This window comes from Python bivittatus, unplaced genomic scaffold (assembly GCF_059951505.1).
Source record: "Python bivittatus isolate LINGU-HERP-01145 unplaced genomic scaffold, Pbiv_v1 ctg000190_np1212, whole genome shotgun sequence".
Classification (NCBI taxonomy): domain Eukaryota; kingdom Metazoa; phylum Chordata; class Lepidosauria; order Squamata; family Pythonidae; genus Python; species Python bivittatus.
This window is the reverse complement of record NW_028277042.1, coordinates 17125359-17144203: the sequence shown is the minus strand read 5'-3', so window position 1 is coordinate 17144203 and position 18845 is coordinate 17125359. Positions and strand designations below refer to the sequence as shown.

At 39.2% G+C, this 18845-nt stretch overlaps 1 protein-coding gene across 7 annotated transcripts in view; it reads right to left on the bottom strand.

Moving 5' to 3' along the window:
* The window catches only part of FTO (FTO alpha-ketoglutarate dependent dioxygenase), a 198491-nt gene that overhangs the window by 46295 nt on the left and 133351 nt on the right, over positions 1 to 18845 (bottom strand). Inside the window, exon 9 of one of the 7 annotated variants that reach the window (XM_088136145.1) lies at positions 14449 to 14544. The exons of the other annotated variants lie outside the window; for them this stretch is intronic. Within the exon in view, the coding sequence (XP_087992271.1) occupies positions 14451 to 14544 (94 nt within the window). The 3' untranslated portion in view covers positions 14449 to 14450. The remainder of the gene's footprint in view (positions 1 to 14448; positions 14545 to 18845) is intronic. 7 annotated transcript variants of the gene reach the window in all.

Genomic DNA, 18845 nt, shown 5'->3' with positions numbered 1-18845 from the left:
CGAGCCACGCACACGCAAATGAAGAAAACTTTCCTCCTTTTAACTAAAACAAAATTGTATTAAATAACATAAAATATTGTATAAGTGAACACATCATAATGTGTTTACTCCAAGCTTATTTTTGCCATTGGGATGACAAAGCCTAATATTTCAATTATTCAAAACTATATAATAAAGTATTATAAACACACCAAAAAACCAGTGTGCATAAAATACTAAGCAGATACAACAGGAATCAAGGGCCTACAATTATTTGTCATCCTTAAAGATTCCCTAAATCTTTGCTAACAGACTTATCAAATGTGTTATCTGGGATCCTTTGACTCAAAGTACTGGAATAATTTCCAGTGGGACGTTATTGCTTATAAACACACATGATGTGTTTGAGTGTTCACTTTTCCTGATCGTTTGAATGAATGATTAGGACTAATGTATAGTATGAATGCCTATTAGTTTAAATTAATTTTAATTAATTAATTTAAATTGGAGCTTCATTTTACTTAAGCTTGAATCCAAGTGTACACTTCTGTAAATCACTTTCTGTAGAAGAGATCGCTTTCCAGTCTAAGGAATGATGCTCTCTTCGGCTTTTTTCCAGCTCCAGACATTTGCACACTGCTCCAAAAGCTTTGCAGAAAAGGCTTTGTAGAAGGGTGAAGAGTTGTAGCAAAGAGTGTGAGCATGTCCCATTGTGCTGGAGGAATGGTGCCCATTGTTCTTTGGTATACAGGAAACTCTTACACAGGAACACAATGTTCATCTACCCAACCCAGCATTTTACCCCCTGACAAACAGGGCTTCTAGGATCCAACAGTGATCTTTTCCATCACATAACCCGATCAATTTAAGTGGAAACACCTTCTGCTCACAAAGCAGGTGTTTTTATATTGAACTAGGGACCTATTTAGAAGGCAGGGACGTGTGAAATGATTCCTCTAGATAGGTTGGGACCCTGACATAAACAGGAGAAGTCACTGAAGCATAATCATAATGTCCAAGTTCCAAGAGATGGTCCATCACTGTAGGTTGAGAACTGAAGCAGATAGGGTGTTTTATTCCACAGGATGATTTTTAAGTGCCTGGTGGGGGATATGTCATCCATATATATGTGGGAAGAAGTAGGTCAGCCTTCCCCAACTTTGTGCCTTGCAGATATGTTGGAGGACACAAAAAATAAAATAAAAAGGGGGGGGGAGAAATTCTGGAGGCAGAAAGAGATGAAACCTTGGATACAATCTCATCCGCAAGCGAAAAAACAATATCCATACTTGCCAATTTGGATTTAATTGTCTTTATGATACTGAAGATTAACACTGAAATTTACTGCTGAGGAGGCCCAGGTGTTAATATCAGCCTGACAGGCTAAAAATTCCAGCGCGAGAACAAGCTGCTTCCTTGAACAAGCGCGCACATCTACACAGCGGCACCAATGTGATGGAACACCAGTCTGGATTCCTGTCTCTGTTCCACGGAGGGGGGTTTCTTTTTCAAGCTCGTTTCTGCCAATTAGCATTATTCCATTTTAAAAAGTAACAACAAAAGATCCACCCAAGTGGCTGGAGCGGGTGGGGGGACAGTCGCAACCACAGATCTGCTAAATTACATGAATAATTAAGCGCGCAAGACTTACATTAATGATAAAATGATCCCTAAAATGATAGAGTAAAACAATACCTCTAAAAAAAAAAAAAAAAAAAGAGGGAGAAATCATGGGCCATCTGTTTTTGTTTTTTTGCTTTTTTTTTTTTTTAAACAACATTTCTTTCTCAGGCTCTGGATCTTAATTTTTTACAGTTGACAGCAGTCCTATTTCAGCCAGTAAGTGGCATCTGGATGCTAGATAAACAGACACACAGGCGGGTGGGCACACACACGCACACTTGCACGCACAGACACACGCAAGGCAACAATGCCATGCACTTTAATTAATTGTGGAGAGATTACATGGTCTTCCAACCGTGTAGTCTGTCATCAGCAGGCATTACAGATTTATATTAGATGTTTCTCTACGGTGTCAAGAATAATTAAAATGGGGATGGAAATGGTGCCAGCTAGTAATATTTTACAACAGTGGCAATTCTGAGCAAGAAAGGGAGGGGAAAGAAAGAGAGAGAGAAATTACCACTGCCAAACAATTTAAAAAGAAGATGTCAATTTTGGTAGCCTGACTGTGTGAGGAATAAAAATTAGGATGGCAAAGCAGCCAAAATATTTAACCACCTTGAATAATGAGAGGCTCATGTTTAATCTATCAGACCTACCAGAATTGGAGTGACATGTCAGAGTTATTAACGAAGGAGCCACCAAAATACAATGACTAACATATGTTTTCCATTTCTTTTTCCTGAAAAGGACTTCTGTCCTTTTTTTAATGCCCTGGAAAAACAGAAATGTCAAATGCACCCCAATGCACAGCCCTTGTACAGTGCTAATTTTATTCACAGAATCTAAAATGAAGCTGTACTACAAGACTCAATAGCTAAACTTGAATATCAAATCAAACCTCCCCTTTTCCAATCCCCCATTAGAAACTAGTTTTTATGATTTGGCAAGCGGAGTCAGAAAAGGGATCCTTGGTCCCCCACCCCAAATTCCAGAAAAAGAGGGCTCTCTGAACCCCAGGTGAGAAAGTCTACAGTACTGGTTCTTACCCATTCTTGTTCTAACGATTGAAACAGAATTTGCTTCAGCAATATTATTTCTTATGGATGGCATTATGTAGTTACCATGTAGTCAAGAGCTGTTCTGAATTCTCCTTCACTGTAGCATGATCTCTTCTTCTGTAGCCTTCCTGACTTCTGAGATACCATCAAATCCTAAGGAAAAAACTCAAGAAGGGATTCTTCTCACTGGATTGTTACCACTAAGAGCAAGTCCTTCTCTTGACAACTTACTGGAGAAGCCCTTCTTCCTTGGGAGAGATCCAGAAAAGTCATCCACCCATGTTCTCTGTCCATTTTGAAAAGCTATTTGTGACCACTTCTAATCAAAATGGAGAAACATATTTATTCTATTCAGGTGAGAATCGCTGGATCATGCAATATGGTAAGCCTAGATATATTTTGAAACGCTATTGTATAGTACAAGCCATGGTTAGACCTGTCTCACAATTACTAGTGGAATGGAAGTAGGATTCTCAAGCTCACATGATGATTATTTGCTAGAAGATAGACTTTCAGAAGAAGGGAAAGTAAAAGCCCTTTAGACTATCTTAGAAAACAGGTAGCTGTGCTCCATTATTTATTGGTAAGAATATTTTTCCAGATCAGATAGGACAGACAGACACTATGGATGGATGGTTGGTCAACCTTATCCATTTCATCCATTATAAAGCTCCACATCCAACATTACTGTTTTTTTTTCTCTCTCTTTTTTTATGAAAAAGTAAGTCAGGAAAATAGGCCGTGACTTAAGGGACAAAACTGAAGTGAAAGGCACATAGGAAGCTGGTTTGGGTGGATACAGCCCCAATTTTCCTTCTCCCCCCCCCTTTTTATTATATTGTTATAAATCTTGATACGTGGTACTCTTTCAATACAGTGATGTTTATATGATATGATTAGAGATTATTAACATTCTATTATTTAGACAGCTTAATGTACTTCAAGTTTCCTTCTTTAATATCTTATGTTATACATTATACATTAACCTATGGTATTGGGAATGACCTGAGAACTCAGCTATCATGACTGCATCTGGGAAAGAAGCTTTTGTATCAGATTACCTTGTCCCTTATTCTTCAACAATGCAGTGACAAGAAGGCAGTGAGAACTGTTCACAGAACTCGGCGGTAGCTACTGAATCCACCCTGCTTTGATGCTTGCTTTGATCAAAAGCGATGTATCATATTCGTCGGTGCTACAAAACACTTTAGTTTCTCATTCTACCATGCAGGGGTTGGGACGTCTCTTCTCCAATCATAGCTCCTCTCCCGGAGCACTTATACCTTTCCCTTGTTACTTTCAAGTTCAACATGCCAAGAAGTGACAACAATGAGGCTTCTGTGAATACTTCATTTGTACTGAGGAACAAATGTGCCATGGTTCAAACAGCCTTCCAATTAGTTCTCTTCTTATCATCGAGTTGGAACCAGAGTGAGATGAGAAAGTTCCAGCTGGGTGTCATTCGGTCCACCTCTTCTTACAGGCCAGTAAATGAAAATGGTGGACTAGTTTCTCATGTTAAGCATGTTTCTGATTAAAGTGCCATTCCACTTTTCCTCCTAGCTTGTTTTGGCATTTTGGAATAAAGTGCCAAGATCTGTCTACCAACTTCTCAAACCTCATTCTCAGAGTACTTTAGAATGACTTTCTGTTGTATGTTTCCCATCACTTTGCCTTCTCCAAGGCTGCTGCCTTATCTGAGAAAATTCTCTTGGAAGAGAATGGTTTCCCCCTGCTACATTTATTTGGGATTTACCAAGATACGCAGACCCTTGGAGAAAGGATTGCCCAGTGAATGACAGGGCAACCCACTCTCCTTAGTGACCTTATAATACAAAAACTACTCATCCAATCCACTAGAACTACCCATAACCAAGAAATTCTCATGCATTGTGTCAATACTGTATCAAAACAGAAGTCTTTTTTGCACAGGAGAAATTACATGGCATACTTTGGCACAACATTACCATATGCACCTCAGAGGACACATGACGTTCTAGACTGATGATTGTTTATATTTTTCACAATGCCAAAACCTTGATTAAAATTCAGTTAAGGACTACATTGCATTTCTGCAATGAATACGTTAATTACTGGCACTGATTAAAGGACCCACACTTTCAATCTTTACATCTGAATACAGAGAACCTGGTGGAGCTCTATGCTAAACAGTTTATTAAATTCAGATTACAAAGAAAAAAAGTCTTGACATTAATAATAAGCCCACCTAGAAACTGGTTTTTTTTTAAATAAAGAACTAAACAACAAATTATATCATGATTCATTTTACTATGAATTGTAGCAACAACGTCCAGCAGAGGCAAAATGTAGACTATTAAGAAGTATGTCAATTAAAGATAATACACTTGTTAAAAGCTGGTAATACACAAAGCTCTGTTTGAGAAGAAATTGGAGCAAATTAGCCTATTAACAGCTGTGGTTTTTTTCTGTTCCTTGTCATGTTTCTATTTTATCTCTATCCCACTCTAGTGGCTCTTACAAAGACACTTAAAATACAACCATAAATTACAAGAGATCAGTAAGCAGCTGATCTTTTCAAGTAATTGAACTGAAAAACAGAGCAACAAAGCTGAAGTACTTTCATTTCTCCAAAGATTGGATAACACAAACAAGGTGTTCCAAATCGAAGCAATACCCTCCCACACACATACACACACATAGAGGAAACCAAAGAGTGTAACAGCAGTGACAGGATTATTCCCTTCTTGAATGAACGATCTGCTGGTTTATTCAAGCCCCAGGATCCACTCATGTGTTTTAAAATTCCAAAAGCAAGGTAATTCAGATGGATTATACCTAAACGGGTGAAAGACCTTGAATATGCTTACTTAAAAAATTAGGACACTTGTTAGAACAGAGCAATGATTATCTAGCACAATTTTCTGCAGGAAAGTTCCCCAACATCCAATTCTATGCAGTTGAACAGAAATTGGCTGGTGGACTTCATGGTAAACCTTCTCAAGTCTCTACAAAGTCATGGGCCACGTCCCTAAAGAGACATGTGCAAGTTGATGATATAACCTGTATGCATTCATTCGGCACATCTTGTATGTTATGGTGGAAAAAACGATGGAAAACTGGGAAGGGAGGGGTCATAAGAACTGCAGCAATTATGGAATCTTACTGGACCCATTCTAGTATGGAAAGGTGACAGGTTGGATGGGGTACCATTTCTCTCTGCCTGTAGAGCAGTGTTTCTCAACCTTGGCAGCTTTAAGATGGGTGGACTTCAACTCCTAGAATTCCCCAGCCAGCATGTCACCACATGGCTGGCTGGGGAATTCTGGGAGTTGAAGTCCACCCATCTTAAAGCTGCCAAGGTTGAGAAATACTGCCGTAGAGGAATAGAAATAAACTTAAAGAAGGAAAACAAGGGTGGTTATGTCAAATCAGCTTAGTCCTGAAAGGAAGGAGGCGATGAGAAAGAAACTGAAGACTGGGAGAAAAAGGAGGAAGAGAAAAATTCTGCCAGGCTTTCTAGATGGATATAGCCCTTTGACATAAGCCCGGTCAGGACAGACTCCACAAGGACTGCTGGAACTCTATTGTTTTAGGGTACAATAACAGAAACTTGAAAGTTTATATAACTGCCCTGGCTTTTCTTCTTCAAACTTATCTCCATCCTCCTCTAAAGTGCCAAAACGCTAGGGAAGATGTTACTGGCTTCTATTCACAAATGCCCATCTTCTCAAGTTTTAACCAGCGATGGGTGTCCAAGCACAGCAGGATTTCAAAAATGACACCAGAAATTACATTTTTTCAAAAAAAAAAAAAAACCCTCCAAGTTTATCTCAACCTGGGAGGGAAAAAAGAGAGAGAGAGAGAGAGAGAACAAAAAATGCAATCCATTTAAGGGATCATGGTGTTTAGACTGGGAAAAAAACATATTTATGAACATTTTATTAACATGCAAACAGCATGCAACTTTTTTTTCCCATAAAGTTCTTGGAGATATTTAGGGATAAAAGGGGAGCATTAATTCTTAGGAATGTCTATCTACTACCTGTCAATCCACCAACACAAAAATATAAGAAAATCACAAAAGCTTTGATTACATTATTACACACACATACCCTTTCTCTCTGTTTGTGTATGTGTTAAGTTATAATTTTCCTATTCTAAATATACTTTGGGAGCAGAAGGGTTTTCTTTTAAGTACATCCACCCTAATTTGTCTTTACACCCTAATTCAGACCTAAGTTTTAAAATGGAAAATGTGACCAGGTGAGGTCTATCTCCACTGTTCCTTGTGCAATTTAGTATTTAATAACACCCAGAAATAGATAAAAAGATGGTACTAGACCATCCCAAGGAGCAGAACTGTATGTTGGAATAAAACCATCTAATATAAAAACTGCATTTAGCAGTCAGGAAATAAACACCTTGGATTTTACTTGCTCATTTAAAGCAGTCGAGAAATTTCCACCTTGATGTGCTTTCATGCTGGAGGCCCTTGTGACACACCTTTTAACCTTTCGGCACTCAGACGCACAGCTGGGTAAGCTAAAATGTGGGTGTGTGTCTAAGAGCAGGGAGAAGGCTGTCATATTTGGGACTTGTAATAAGCGGATTTGCGGGAGAATGGTGGTGAAACCTCAGAGGTAAATTGGCTAGGGAAAAGTCTCTCTACTGTTCCCCATGGCCAAAAACTGGGAGCAGGGTTCCTCGAAAGAGGGTGACCCAGCACGTTTTAAAAGCCACATGTCCTGTGGAATGGTGCTATGGAACCACATTCCTAGATTAAAGCAAACTGGTCTAGCACAATGTAAGAATACAACCATTAAGTCACCTAAACGTAACCGTTGCATGTAGAAGAACTTGGATTCACTTCCTACTATTGCTGTTTAAAACATAGGAGGGTCAGGTTACACCTCAGTCACAGATCCAAAACTCTGTAATTGCTGCCCAAGAGAAACCTACAATCTGCATTAGTGTAAGGTACCTTCCTATGCTAAAAAGCCCTTAATGGTGTATTTGGCATTTCCCCATTTGCACATCCAGGTCCCAGCTTCTGATGCCTTGTCAGTGCAGCTAGGACCTCTCTAGTCTAGCCTTACAACCACTTGTATCTCTCCTCTCCTTTGCAATATACATTGAAAGCTACTTGTTCCACTGTAACTTTGGAGCTTCTTCGCTTCTGGGCAAATGCAATGACTACACTTTGTCAGATAAAATCCCTTATCTGTCAGCAGCACTCTGGCAAATTAATCATAATTCAATAGGCTACTAATCAAGATTGGCGATGAATGTTCTGATACAGCAGTCACGTTTGTCTAATCTATCATGTGTTGGCAGTCATTTCTGACCGAGGTCTCTCGGCATTCAGGCCCACTTTGATCATGGCGGTGCGATCCAAGCAAACAGTGTCCCAAATTAACATAATGGACCTTTGAGCAAATATTAATTAATTTTCTTCTCCTCCACCCTACATCTTTCTTCCTGAGAAGACAAATGTGGGCTGGGTGGAGTTCACTCCTGATTTTTTTTTTTTAAGTAAATCTCATCCTGTAATATATCATAACCAAATTTTTGAACAAGGTGCTCACTCAGTAATTTTCCTTAAATAACGAAGTCAGATGTAATCTGTTGACAAAACTAAAACTTGATTTATAGACAAGCTAGGTGAGGCTTTTTCTAAGCTGGAAGGGGTAGGAGTGGATGGGGGAAGCAGTCACAGGGACAGAGAGGAGATGCTTAATATATTGTTAAATGCTACTAATTACAAAGCCAGTCATGTCCCATGTCACAAAAATGGTTCTCTCCGCTGTTGTTCTTCAGGGGTAATTTACAGCATTGCTCGGAGCAGTTTTTGCTCAAGCTGAAAGCATAAAATGAAAGCTTTTATTGTCTATTGACATATTTTCCTTGTTAAGCAACATTTAAAGTATCGAGACAAGATGCTATAATCGTGGGTTTGTCTACAACTGTGAGTTCAGCCTGTTGTAGGAGACCGCCTGGGGGGGGGGGGGGAACAAGACATGGACAAAGCGATACACTTTATTTTTATCTAATTGTAATTGTTCGTTGGGGTCTATATCAGGATGAGGCCCAGCATCAGCGCCCAAGATTGCTCACTCCCACCTAAATCTTAGGAGAGAGTCTTGGCTGGATAATAGGGGATCTGCTTGGCAAGCTAGAAATATAAGTTCAAATCTTCTCCAGGTAGGATTAACTAGGCTACTGTCAGCCCCACTAGGTAGACCAACCCGATCAACTCCATAGGAAGGCTAAAACTACTTTTACTGAGATTGCCTCTAATAACAGAATCTTGCCAGTCTGATTGTTCTGAACTACCTCCTCCTCCTCCTTATAGTACAGTGAATTAGGGAGGCGTTTGTCTCAGATGCTTCCTAATGTTATCTCGTAGCTTCAGCCCCTAATGGTTCCTGCATATCTCCATCAAGGTCATCTTCCTGACTCTCTACAGCTACCAAACTGAAACCAGTGGTTATTAGCGCCCAGAATTCCTGAGTTAGTAGACCAACAGTCTGATTCTGTATAACGCAGCATCCTAGAGGTCTTAATCTGCCAATTCGTTACGATTCTTGTCAGAAGCTCTTTCCAGGTGATCTTACAATCAGGAAATTGATTTGACTGAGGGCCATGTCTTGGAAGACCACTGCGTCTTTATAAGCTTAATCAGTACATTATCAAGGCATGATAGGAATACTGGAAAAAATATCACACACATCCTGTTTTCTCCACTGCACACAGCTACTTCAACAAGCAAACCACAAGCTCTAGAACTCATTCAGATTCAGCCTAGGATGCAAAATGCAGTATCAGAAAATGCCCTTATCTGTAATTTTTAAGAAGGCAAACATCCCTCAAATCATCACACATTTCTTAAGCTAGAAAGAGCCTCACAATTTTATACAACAACTAAACCTTCTAATAAAATGTGATCCTGTTTCCATATATACTTTAATCTTCTATGACTTTTTAAAAAAGTCCTTTTTTCTTCATCTTTCTCCATTTCCAAATGCAGATTCTCTTAATCTAATCTCTTAATCTGCCTAAGGAAGACAGAGGGGTTATCCAGATGGCAAATGGGACACCAGAAAAAAATGGCATACTCATCTTCCCAAGGTTTCCCAATCCTTTTCTATTTTCTTGTTGCATTTGCTTTCATAGACAGGAAACATCCAACCTGGGGACCACGTGAGAAGAGCAGCAAAGCTGAGGCCCCAATCATTCTGAGGAATGGAAGGATGGTAGCAAAGCACCAAAGGAGTGGGGAACTCCAGGAACTGGGGACTAATAATTTGCACTCTACAGCTCCCGAAGAAGCACGGCAAAACTATCTTCACCATACTTCTGCTGGAGCAGCATTGGAACCAGAAGTTGGTTGGCTCAGCTACTGAGGACCTCTCCAAGACCAACATCAGGTGCGTATAGAGAAGCAGTGCAGACCCCAGATCTGCATGGGTCTTGTTTGTGGAAGACCTTTCTTCTTCAAACAAAGGTACCTTGTTTCTACCTTTTCTCCATTTCTTACACCATTATTCTACCCTTCACCATGTTCTGTTCCTAGCACAACTCCAACATCAGGCAGAAAAGACACTGCAGGATTAATGAAATGGCAATGGCAAATCAATTTGGCCAAAATCTGAATGGAAAGAATGCTATTCCATCTACCCAAAGTTCAAAAATTATAATCTACCTGTAATTTTTGGACCTGTTTAATTTCAGGGACACTTCAAATAAGTAGCACTGATATTTCATGCATAACATACACTTTCAGAATAGCACCTGAAATGTGATGAGTTCCAACCAAAGAATCATCAGCTTCCCTTTCTATTCCATCTCCAAAGCCAATGTTATAACTGTAGGTCTGCAGTACAGAAAACTCATTTATAAACTAAAAGCCCTTGCTGTTGGATCCACAAATCAAAAAAGGCTTTCTTTCCTTTCTGATTCCAGGACACTAAATTCCTTGACATGCAAATGGTACACTTTTGATTAAGTAAACACGAACTAGATTACAATGGCATGCATTTGTTTTCATTACAAGCTGTAATGCAATATTTCTCCAAGGCTGGGAACATTAATATGCTTCTCCATGTTGTCGGTGCATTTGAACTTCCTGAAAAGCACATCTGTGAGCTCCCTTGTACGTTGCAGAAAGTTACCCAGTGAATTAAGTTTTAATACAAATTGCTTTGTTCCCTATTAAGATTGATGTCGAATACTGTGTACTGTAAGTTGCAAAACTCACAATTACAATATTCACTGCAATTATCTCTGGCTGTTAATAGCACAAGATAACATGTCACTTTCTACCCGGTGTATAATTTATCATTTGCTTTTCTTTTCCTTTCTTCCAACAACTGTCCCTCTTCCCCTCCCTCCTTCTCCATGAACTCTTGTGGTATTTCCAAATGTATAATCTTGTTGTATTTATTTCCCAATGGCCCAACAAAATGAACACAAGTGCTGACTAGAACAAACTAAAAAGCAGTGCTATTGACAAGACGTCAGTTGTGTAGTAATGAACACCCTGGCTTGACTTTCACCTCGCCAAGCTAACAGCTTTAATTTATGAATAAAGCAAACGAGAGACAACCTCCAGTTTTTATTATACCCTCAGTGCTGTTTCAAATAAAGTAATTAAAAGGTCAAGAGACAGGGCTGGGAACCAGATATAAATGCAACCCTTTTGTACCGGCTTTTACAAAATAAAATAAGCTTTAAAATATAGAGAAAGACTGGCAGAGAGCACGTTTCCTTTCCTCCCATTGTTCTTCTCTGAAAGCACCACATCTACCAAAGCCAACTGAAAACATGTGCAGCATAAATGTAGCTCCGTGTGGAAGCACAGCCAGGGAGCGTGAAAACACCCAGAATCGTCAAGGTCTGGGACCAGTAGGGAGATATCCAATGAAGGCACAGAAGTGGCCAAAATGAGAGAAATGTTTGGAGAACGGATTTAGCAGAATAAGCCTTGCTTCTGATTTAACTGCCACTGGAATCATTGATCGGTTATGAGGTCTCGAATTAACTTTTCCTAGGCGATTCTCACCATGCGTTCATTTTCTTGTTGACTTTATCTCCTTCCACCACCTCTCCTTCCAACTTGCTGCAAGCAGGAGAGAAAGTGGGGAGATGTGATCCCCTTTTTGAGAAATGGACAAGAAGTTCATATTAGGAAATGAGTTAATTTTTGCCTGCAGTGGTTAGCTTAAAGACATCGATCTACCAACCTGCACTAGATAAGGATGGTAGATTTCAGCGGCCGTCCTACTGCAGTGGATTTGGGCTGATAATTATGTGTGTGTGTGTGTGTGGGTGTCTGTGTAAAACACACGCAAAGTATGAACGAGAAAAAAAAAAGCTCTGTTCATACTAAATTATGCCAGTACATGGAAAGAAATGCTTTAGATCAGTGTTTTTCAACCTTGGCAACTTCAAGATGTATAGACTTCAACTCCCAGAGTTCCCCAGCCAGCATGCTGGCTGGGGAATTCTGGAAGTTGAAGTCCACATATTAAAGTTGCCAAGGTTGAAAAACACTGCTTTAGATCAACTTTTTCAAAGTGCAATTTTGCTCATATATGCTTGTTGATCATATTACAATTTTTGCATGGTGATCACTTGCATGATTGTATAGGGCATTCAAAAAATAACCTTACAGATGTTCATATTGCTTTACATGCCCAAACTCATCACTTCCCAAATAAACATTCTTTTCATAGCTTACACACTCATTCAGCTACAGTTATACAGTGATGTACAAATGCAGAATATTATTTACATTTTCAAATCTCTGCTTTAGCAAAATTTAAATTGGTTTTAAATGCTCTATGTTTCTTATCTATGTAGAATCTCAACCTGTTTGCAAATATTACTTATCTGCAGTTCTTAAAGGGATTAAATCAATTTCTGGTGAATATTTCGTTGAAAAATAATTGAATTTGTTTTCAAACTCAATTTAAGAAACTTTAATTATCTAAGATAATTTGCCATTCTGACTAAAATCCACTTCATCTTTCTATAATTTCCACATCCAAACTTTCACCCTTCCAGACTTCAACCAAGAGTTTGAAGATGAGAACCTGATGTTAAAACTTAGCCAAACCTTTCATCAGGTTTTTGAAAACCTAAGTTAGAATTCTGTTTCTGAGAATAAATGGATGCGGATCAGAAAGATTTTTCTACCAGCTAGCCTCCCTTTCTGGATGCAGTTCACAAGCTTTGCCTTTAATCATATTTTTGTTGATTATTTATTAGTTTCTGAGGGAAATCAAAGGATGGACAACCTAAAATATGTCTTCCATAAAATATTTCCTGAATCACAAGCTGTAGTAAAGAATTTATAGGAAGTGTCTTTCATGTGTCGATATGACCTGATTGAAGAATAAAATATATGTCTTTGGCATGCAGGCAAGATGCAAATGAGGAAGGGACCCCAAATGGAACGCTATATCATAAATATCTGACTGCACAGTTGTTAGCCAAATGCTACCTGAGAAGATAAATCTGCTGGGGTTTGCTCAAACATCTTATTGGGAAGAATCTCCATCATCCTTCCAGAGAGAACTGGAACATGAAGTGATAATGCTAATTCAAAATACAAGTCAAAATCCACAAATAGTCCAGGAAAAGAGAAGTAATCTGGACCATTCTGTTCAATGCCTATGACTGGGAATATGACTAATTGGAAGAAAAATAAGGTCATAAGAGAAAACAAATATGCATGGCATGTTTTAGAGTGCAGAAGTCAGAAGGCAGGTATGAAGGGCACAGGTATGACTAATGAAAAGCCAGGTTTAAATACTACATGAAATCTTGGTGAGTCACCGGGAATCTGATCTCCTTCCCTCCAAATACATTGGATTTTGTCTCTGATAGGGCCAGGACATTGGATTGAGGGTCAATGAAGCTCAACACATCTGAGGACCTGGCTGGGAAAGGTTGGACCAGAACATCTCTGCCATAATCATAATCTGGGTCTGCTGACAGTGTACGAGTGAGCAAGGTCAGCGAGAGCCTACTTGAAAACGGTCTACTGAAGATGTCATTGGCTCTGAAACAGTTTCTTTCTAGAAACTACATGGCCTTTTCCTTTCTTCTAAGGTATAGAACATGGCTGGCATTATAGGGTGCTTTCTGGCATTTTGTCCCTTCTTATTACTTTGGTCCTCACTTTGGAAAAGAAACTAGGAGCTTCTACCTGCAGCATGAATATAACCACTGGAATGTAACTGACAGACTGAATTGTGTACATGATCATATGTCACAACTTCAGTGGATGGATGGGGAGGGGGGTATGCACTAAAAGTGTAATAATGATTACTCTAAAGCAACAAATGGAACAACAACAAATGATGTACAGCTTTGCCACACCTCATTTTCAGGGTTGGGTTGCTGGAGGGTTATTTCCCCTCCTCCCCTTTGCAAAATCAGATCACGGCTTAGTTTCTAGGTGTGTTTGGGAAGAAAAAATAAATAAATTTGTTCATGAGTGAAGTGGCACCCAGGTAAAATCACAGGTGTTCTTTCCACTGTGCAGTGAGGCTGATTTCTTCCTGGCCCTCCAGTAGTCCAGCTGGCGATGGAGATCATCTGGCTTATCTTCAAATCCTGCATGCCAACACCTTTCCCTCATGCAGAGATCTCCTGATATCCCCAGCAGTTCCACAAGTACTTGAACACAACATTTTGCACATAACAGTGGCTTTAAAACCTTTCGTTACAACCAGCTCCTGAATTAAAGCATCATGGGGGGGAAAAAGGAACAGTTCTTTCAACAGTTCTTACACACCTTTACAGTCTTGACCTCTTGCATTTGTGATGTCTACACCACAGACAGGCTGGATTCAGCGATGTGCCCCAGGTCCTGGGAGTCAGGAACTCTACCCTGTGAAGGGTGAATGAAGAATCTCTTATAGGGAATTCCCACCAACCTCCACTTCTCAGGATTTTTTGGGGAAGCTACACCAGTCATGTTTCATACATTCTGCCTGGGCCTCATCACATTTACCTGCATCTTTCATGCAATACTAGCATGCATTGAGGGTACTATATTACATCCCATGTGGAAACTCTCCCCAATTAATATTTTTTAAAAAAAATCGTTGCACCAGAAAACAGTTGTTTCAGTGAACTGCTTCTCCAACATGTATGAAGAAGATGTCTCTTATTTTTCTGAACCGGGGAAGAATAAGTGCCTCTCTCTGCAGATCAAATAGAAGTTCCACCATTTTATGGGCCCTTTTTAAGTGTTAGGTCAATGTCTATTTCTGATGTTTCTGAAGAGCCACATTTTTCCTCTTAAAGTAGAGAAAGAGAAGAGAGCGGAAGCACAGAGACGCAAACACACACATGTTCTAATTATGTGATTACATGCATTCATCTCACTTATGTCATTACATGTAATTACTCTTACCCGACTAAAACACCACGGTAATGCATACAAAATTATACAACAACACTTTAATTAGAAGTCTATTAAATAAAGCAGACACACCTATTAAGAGACACTCCTTATACTTGGGAGGAGAGGAAGTGGATCAACTATATATAACTATATGGTGTAATGTCATGTTATGGTTCTCTCTGTAGACATTATTAGCTAAATGTTTGCTGAATATTTTTTAAAAGAATGTAAACATGGCCAACATTTGTTACAGATTAGTTTTATTTTTTATTCAAACTCCATGTTTCCTCCAAGGAATTGAAGGCAACATGGTTTTTCTTACCTCTCTCCATTTTATCTTCGTATACAACCACACACAAAGAAGAAAGAGATTCAAGACAGATTGAAATCGAGGAGAATGGCTGTTCAGAAGTTGTGCTAATGTCTGAAGAGGAATGGGGACCTGAACCTCATTATGGACTAACAAAAATGTAAAATAAAAAAAATGCATGAGAGGCAGTTTATCCCAATTTTATTGTTTGTATTTATGCTAAATAACTGCTACCTTCGGCCAAAATGTTGATAGAAGTGACTGTCATTGTGCAAAAGTAGCAGTTAGGGAGCCCAAAGCGCTTTTCCCACTAAGATATCCTATTCGTCTTTCCTTTTTTCAGTACCATTTAAGATTCTTTACACTGTCGTGCATGATTTGGCAAGAAACTCTGAGGAAAAAACAGCAGAGCACCACTGTTGGAATAACTTCTAGGAAAATGTCTATAAACCATCTGATTTGTGAGGGATCCAGTTCTGCTCTTCAGCCTGATGACGCAGAAAACAAACCAGTGAACTAACACATTCATTTAATTAAAAAATGGCATTTTTGTTTTGGGAAGGAGAGGTGCCTATTACCAGTTATAAACTTAAAATCAAGAGTCTGGGCACAAAGGCAGAAAATGGTGGTGCCTGCTGGTTCATCCATAATATTTTTGTATCCATAATACAACAAAATGCAGGCTAATTGCACAGAAATCTTAACTGTCAACACTTACGCATGAGTGAAATACTCAGGTACTCCCACCCTGTCAAAGTTACATTTCAAGGCATGGGTTGTATGTAGATGGTGCTGAACACCTCAGTTATGTCACTGACAAATATGGCCTCCTCATGACTTGTGGGCTTAAAATCATGGGTGATCCCAGGACCTTTGCTGAAACTTGCAAAGTGCAGTTCCTTACCATTTTGAGACAAGGGACATTCCAAAATAATATGGAAGCTCTAAAATAGACTTCATGGAGTTTAAAAACCACCCAGCTCAAGAAAAAAAAATCTACAAAGGCTGGCCCTATCCATGACCATTGATGCTGCCCTCACCTCATTGTACTACTATCCTTCCTATTTCAGGAAATGAAATGTTAACGGGAGCCCCTAGTGAGGACAACATACTCCTTGGCCTTCCCCATTTTAACCCTAGTTTTAGCTCTTTCACTAAAGAGCTGATACCAGAATCCTTTGAGAAATGGTTGAAGAAAAGGATAGCTGAACAATTCACTGCCAGAGTTACAGCAGAGGGCAACACCTAGGCAGTTTTAGCTGATCTTGAAAAAAGCTAAGCAGGGTCAGACTTGGTTAGTACTTGGATGGGTGGCTACCAAGAAATCCCAGGGCTCTAGGCCAGACTGGGAAGTAAAAAAAAACAAAAACAAACAAAAAAACCAGGAAGAAATAATGGCCTAGTATTGTCAAGAAAACATCTCGAGAGGTTGAGTTCAACTCAAGGGAGTCCTTGAACTGATTAGGCTAAGGAAGACATAACTCAATGAATTGACAGGAAACATATCTGGGCAAGGTTTGGGTATGTTTCTTCCTACGACTCTGAACCAGGTCAAAAAGCTAATCTATCCCCCACTTTTCCTCCACCAAATGGCACTCCAGCACATTTCAAAACCCGATCTGCATTAACCTACTGAAATTACGCAACAATTTTTAAAAAATCCATTCAATCATGTCTGATTCTCAGAAGCTGCCTGGACAACTCCCCACGGTTTTCTTGGCAAGGTTTTCAGAAGTGGCTTGCCATTGCCTCCTTCCTAGGGCTGAGAGACAGTGACTGGCCCAAGGTCACCAGCTGGCTTTGTGCCTAGGCGGAACTAGAACTCACAGTCTCCCGGTTTCTAGCCTGATGCCTTCCCCACTACACCAAACTGGCTCTCATGCAACATGTAGGCAAACAAATTAGCACATAAAGCAACTGAAGCTGTTACTTTGGGAAAAAAAGCTGGTTGCTTCAGGACAATGCTGTTCTCTAGCAGCCATGCTCTGTGATGAAAAGCAGATGCATGCAAGCTTAAATTTAATTTGACTGGAAAGCAATCGGGCTAAATATAGAGACTCCATCTCCATTAGTGAAAATATTTCAAACAAATATAGCTTTCCCAGCATATTTTTATCCATCTTTTTATTTTTATATATCTTTATATATATATATATGTATGTATGTATGTATGTATGTATGTATGTATATAGGGCTATTTTATTTATATATATACATATACATATATATATACACACACACACACATATATATATATGTATGTCTCAAAAGCAAAGCAAAAAAGAAAAAAAAATCTGAATGTTCTGGGAAAGTAGGGACAGTGCCCTTGTGAAACAGCTATTTTAGAGGGCAAGACATTGACCCTACTGGTCCACAATTGCTAGAAATTGTCTTGAAAAAAGATGGGGAACAAATGATTGCCAGTCTAGAAAACTTGTGGTTAGAGCCCGTGTGTTTAGGTTTATAGGGAGCTTGGACTTGGTTCAAAAATACGGGCTGGTGGTCATGTCATTTGTCTTCTGGATACTGAGACAACAGTCTGGAATTGCATGTCTGACACAAAGAGATGGTCCAATTTATACATCTGGCTAGATACTCCCATGTGTGAATGAGAGCATAATTTACCCAGTATGATGATCTTTCACCTTCATAAAAGAGGTGGAAAAATGATCCATGCTGATCAATTAATTAATTACCTGAACCTTACATACGATTCATCTCCTGTTCCACATGCTTGCTTCATCTCAAAGGCTCTAATCAGTCAAAAAATGGGTACTGCCAAAAAGTTTGAACTGCATGATGGAATTTAATTAACGGAGCCAGAACTGGGATAGATGGAGGGGAGATGTTTCACACAATAGTGCTCATTGTCATAATAATTTGCAAACATTCCTTGGTGATTGTGTGTGTGCGTGTGTGTTCTGATGCAGCCTGAATATAGCTGCCAATTTCCTTATTCTGATTTGATTAATCTGACTGGCTACGTGGTGCTGTCATGGTTTTAGGTTGAATAGGTAATCTCAGACTGGCTGGATTATGTAGTCTGAGGTAGATCCCTCAGCTTTGTTTTTTTAATTTTTTTTACAGCATCTGGCAAAAGAGGCCATAAACCAGCAAGAAATGTTTTGCACAGTCCTACATCACAAGGAATATCTCTTGTAACCCAATTCCAAGCCACACAAAGTTGCTCAGCATATACTTTAATAATACCTTAAATAAAATACAAACGATTTCCTCCAGCATAGGGAAAAAGTTGTTTTGACATGCAAACTTTCCAGAGGCCAATATTTATGGAGATTACTATAAGATGATGATGGTGATAATAATAATAATAAAAAATGTAAAATAAAATAAACTCCCTTCACATTTGAATATGCCACATGAATACACAAAGTACTATTTTCACTAATATCCAACTCATTGCCCAAGAATAAAATTAATCAGCCATTCCAATAAAACACTATACAAATTT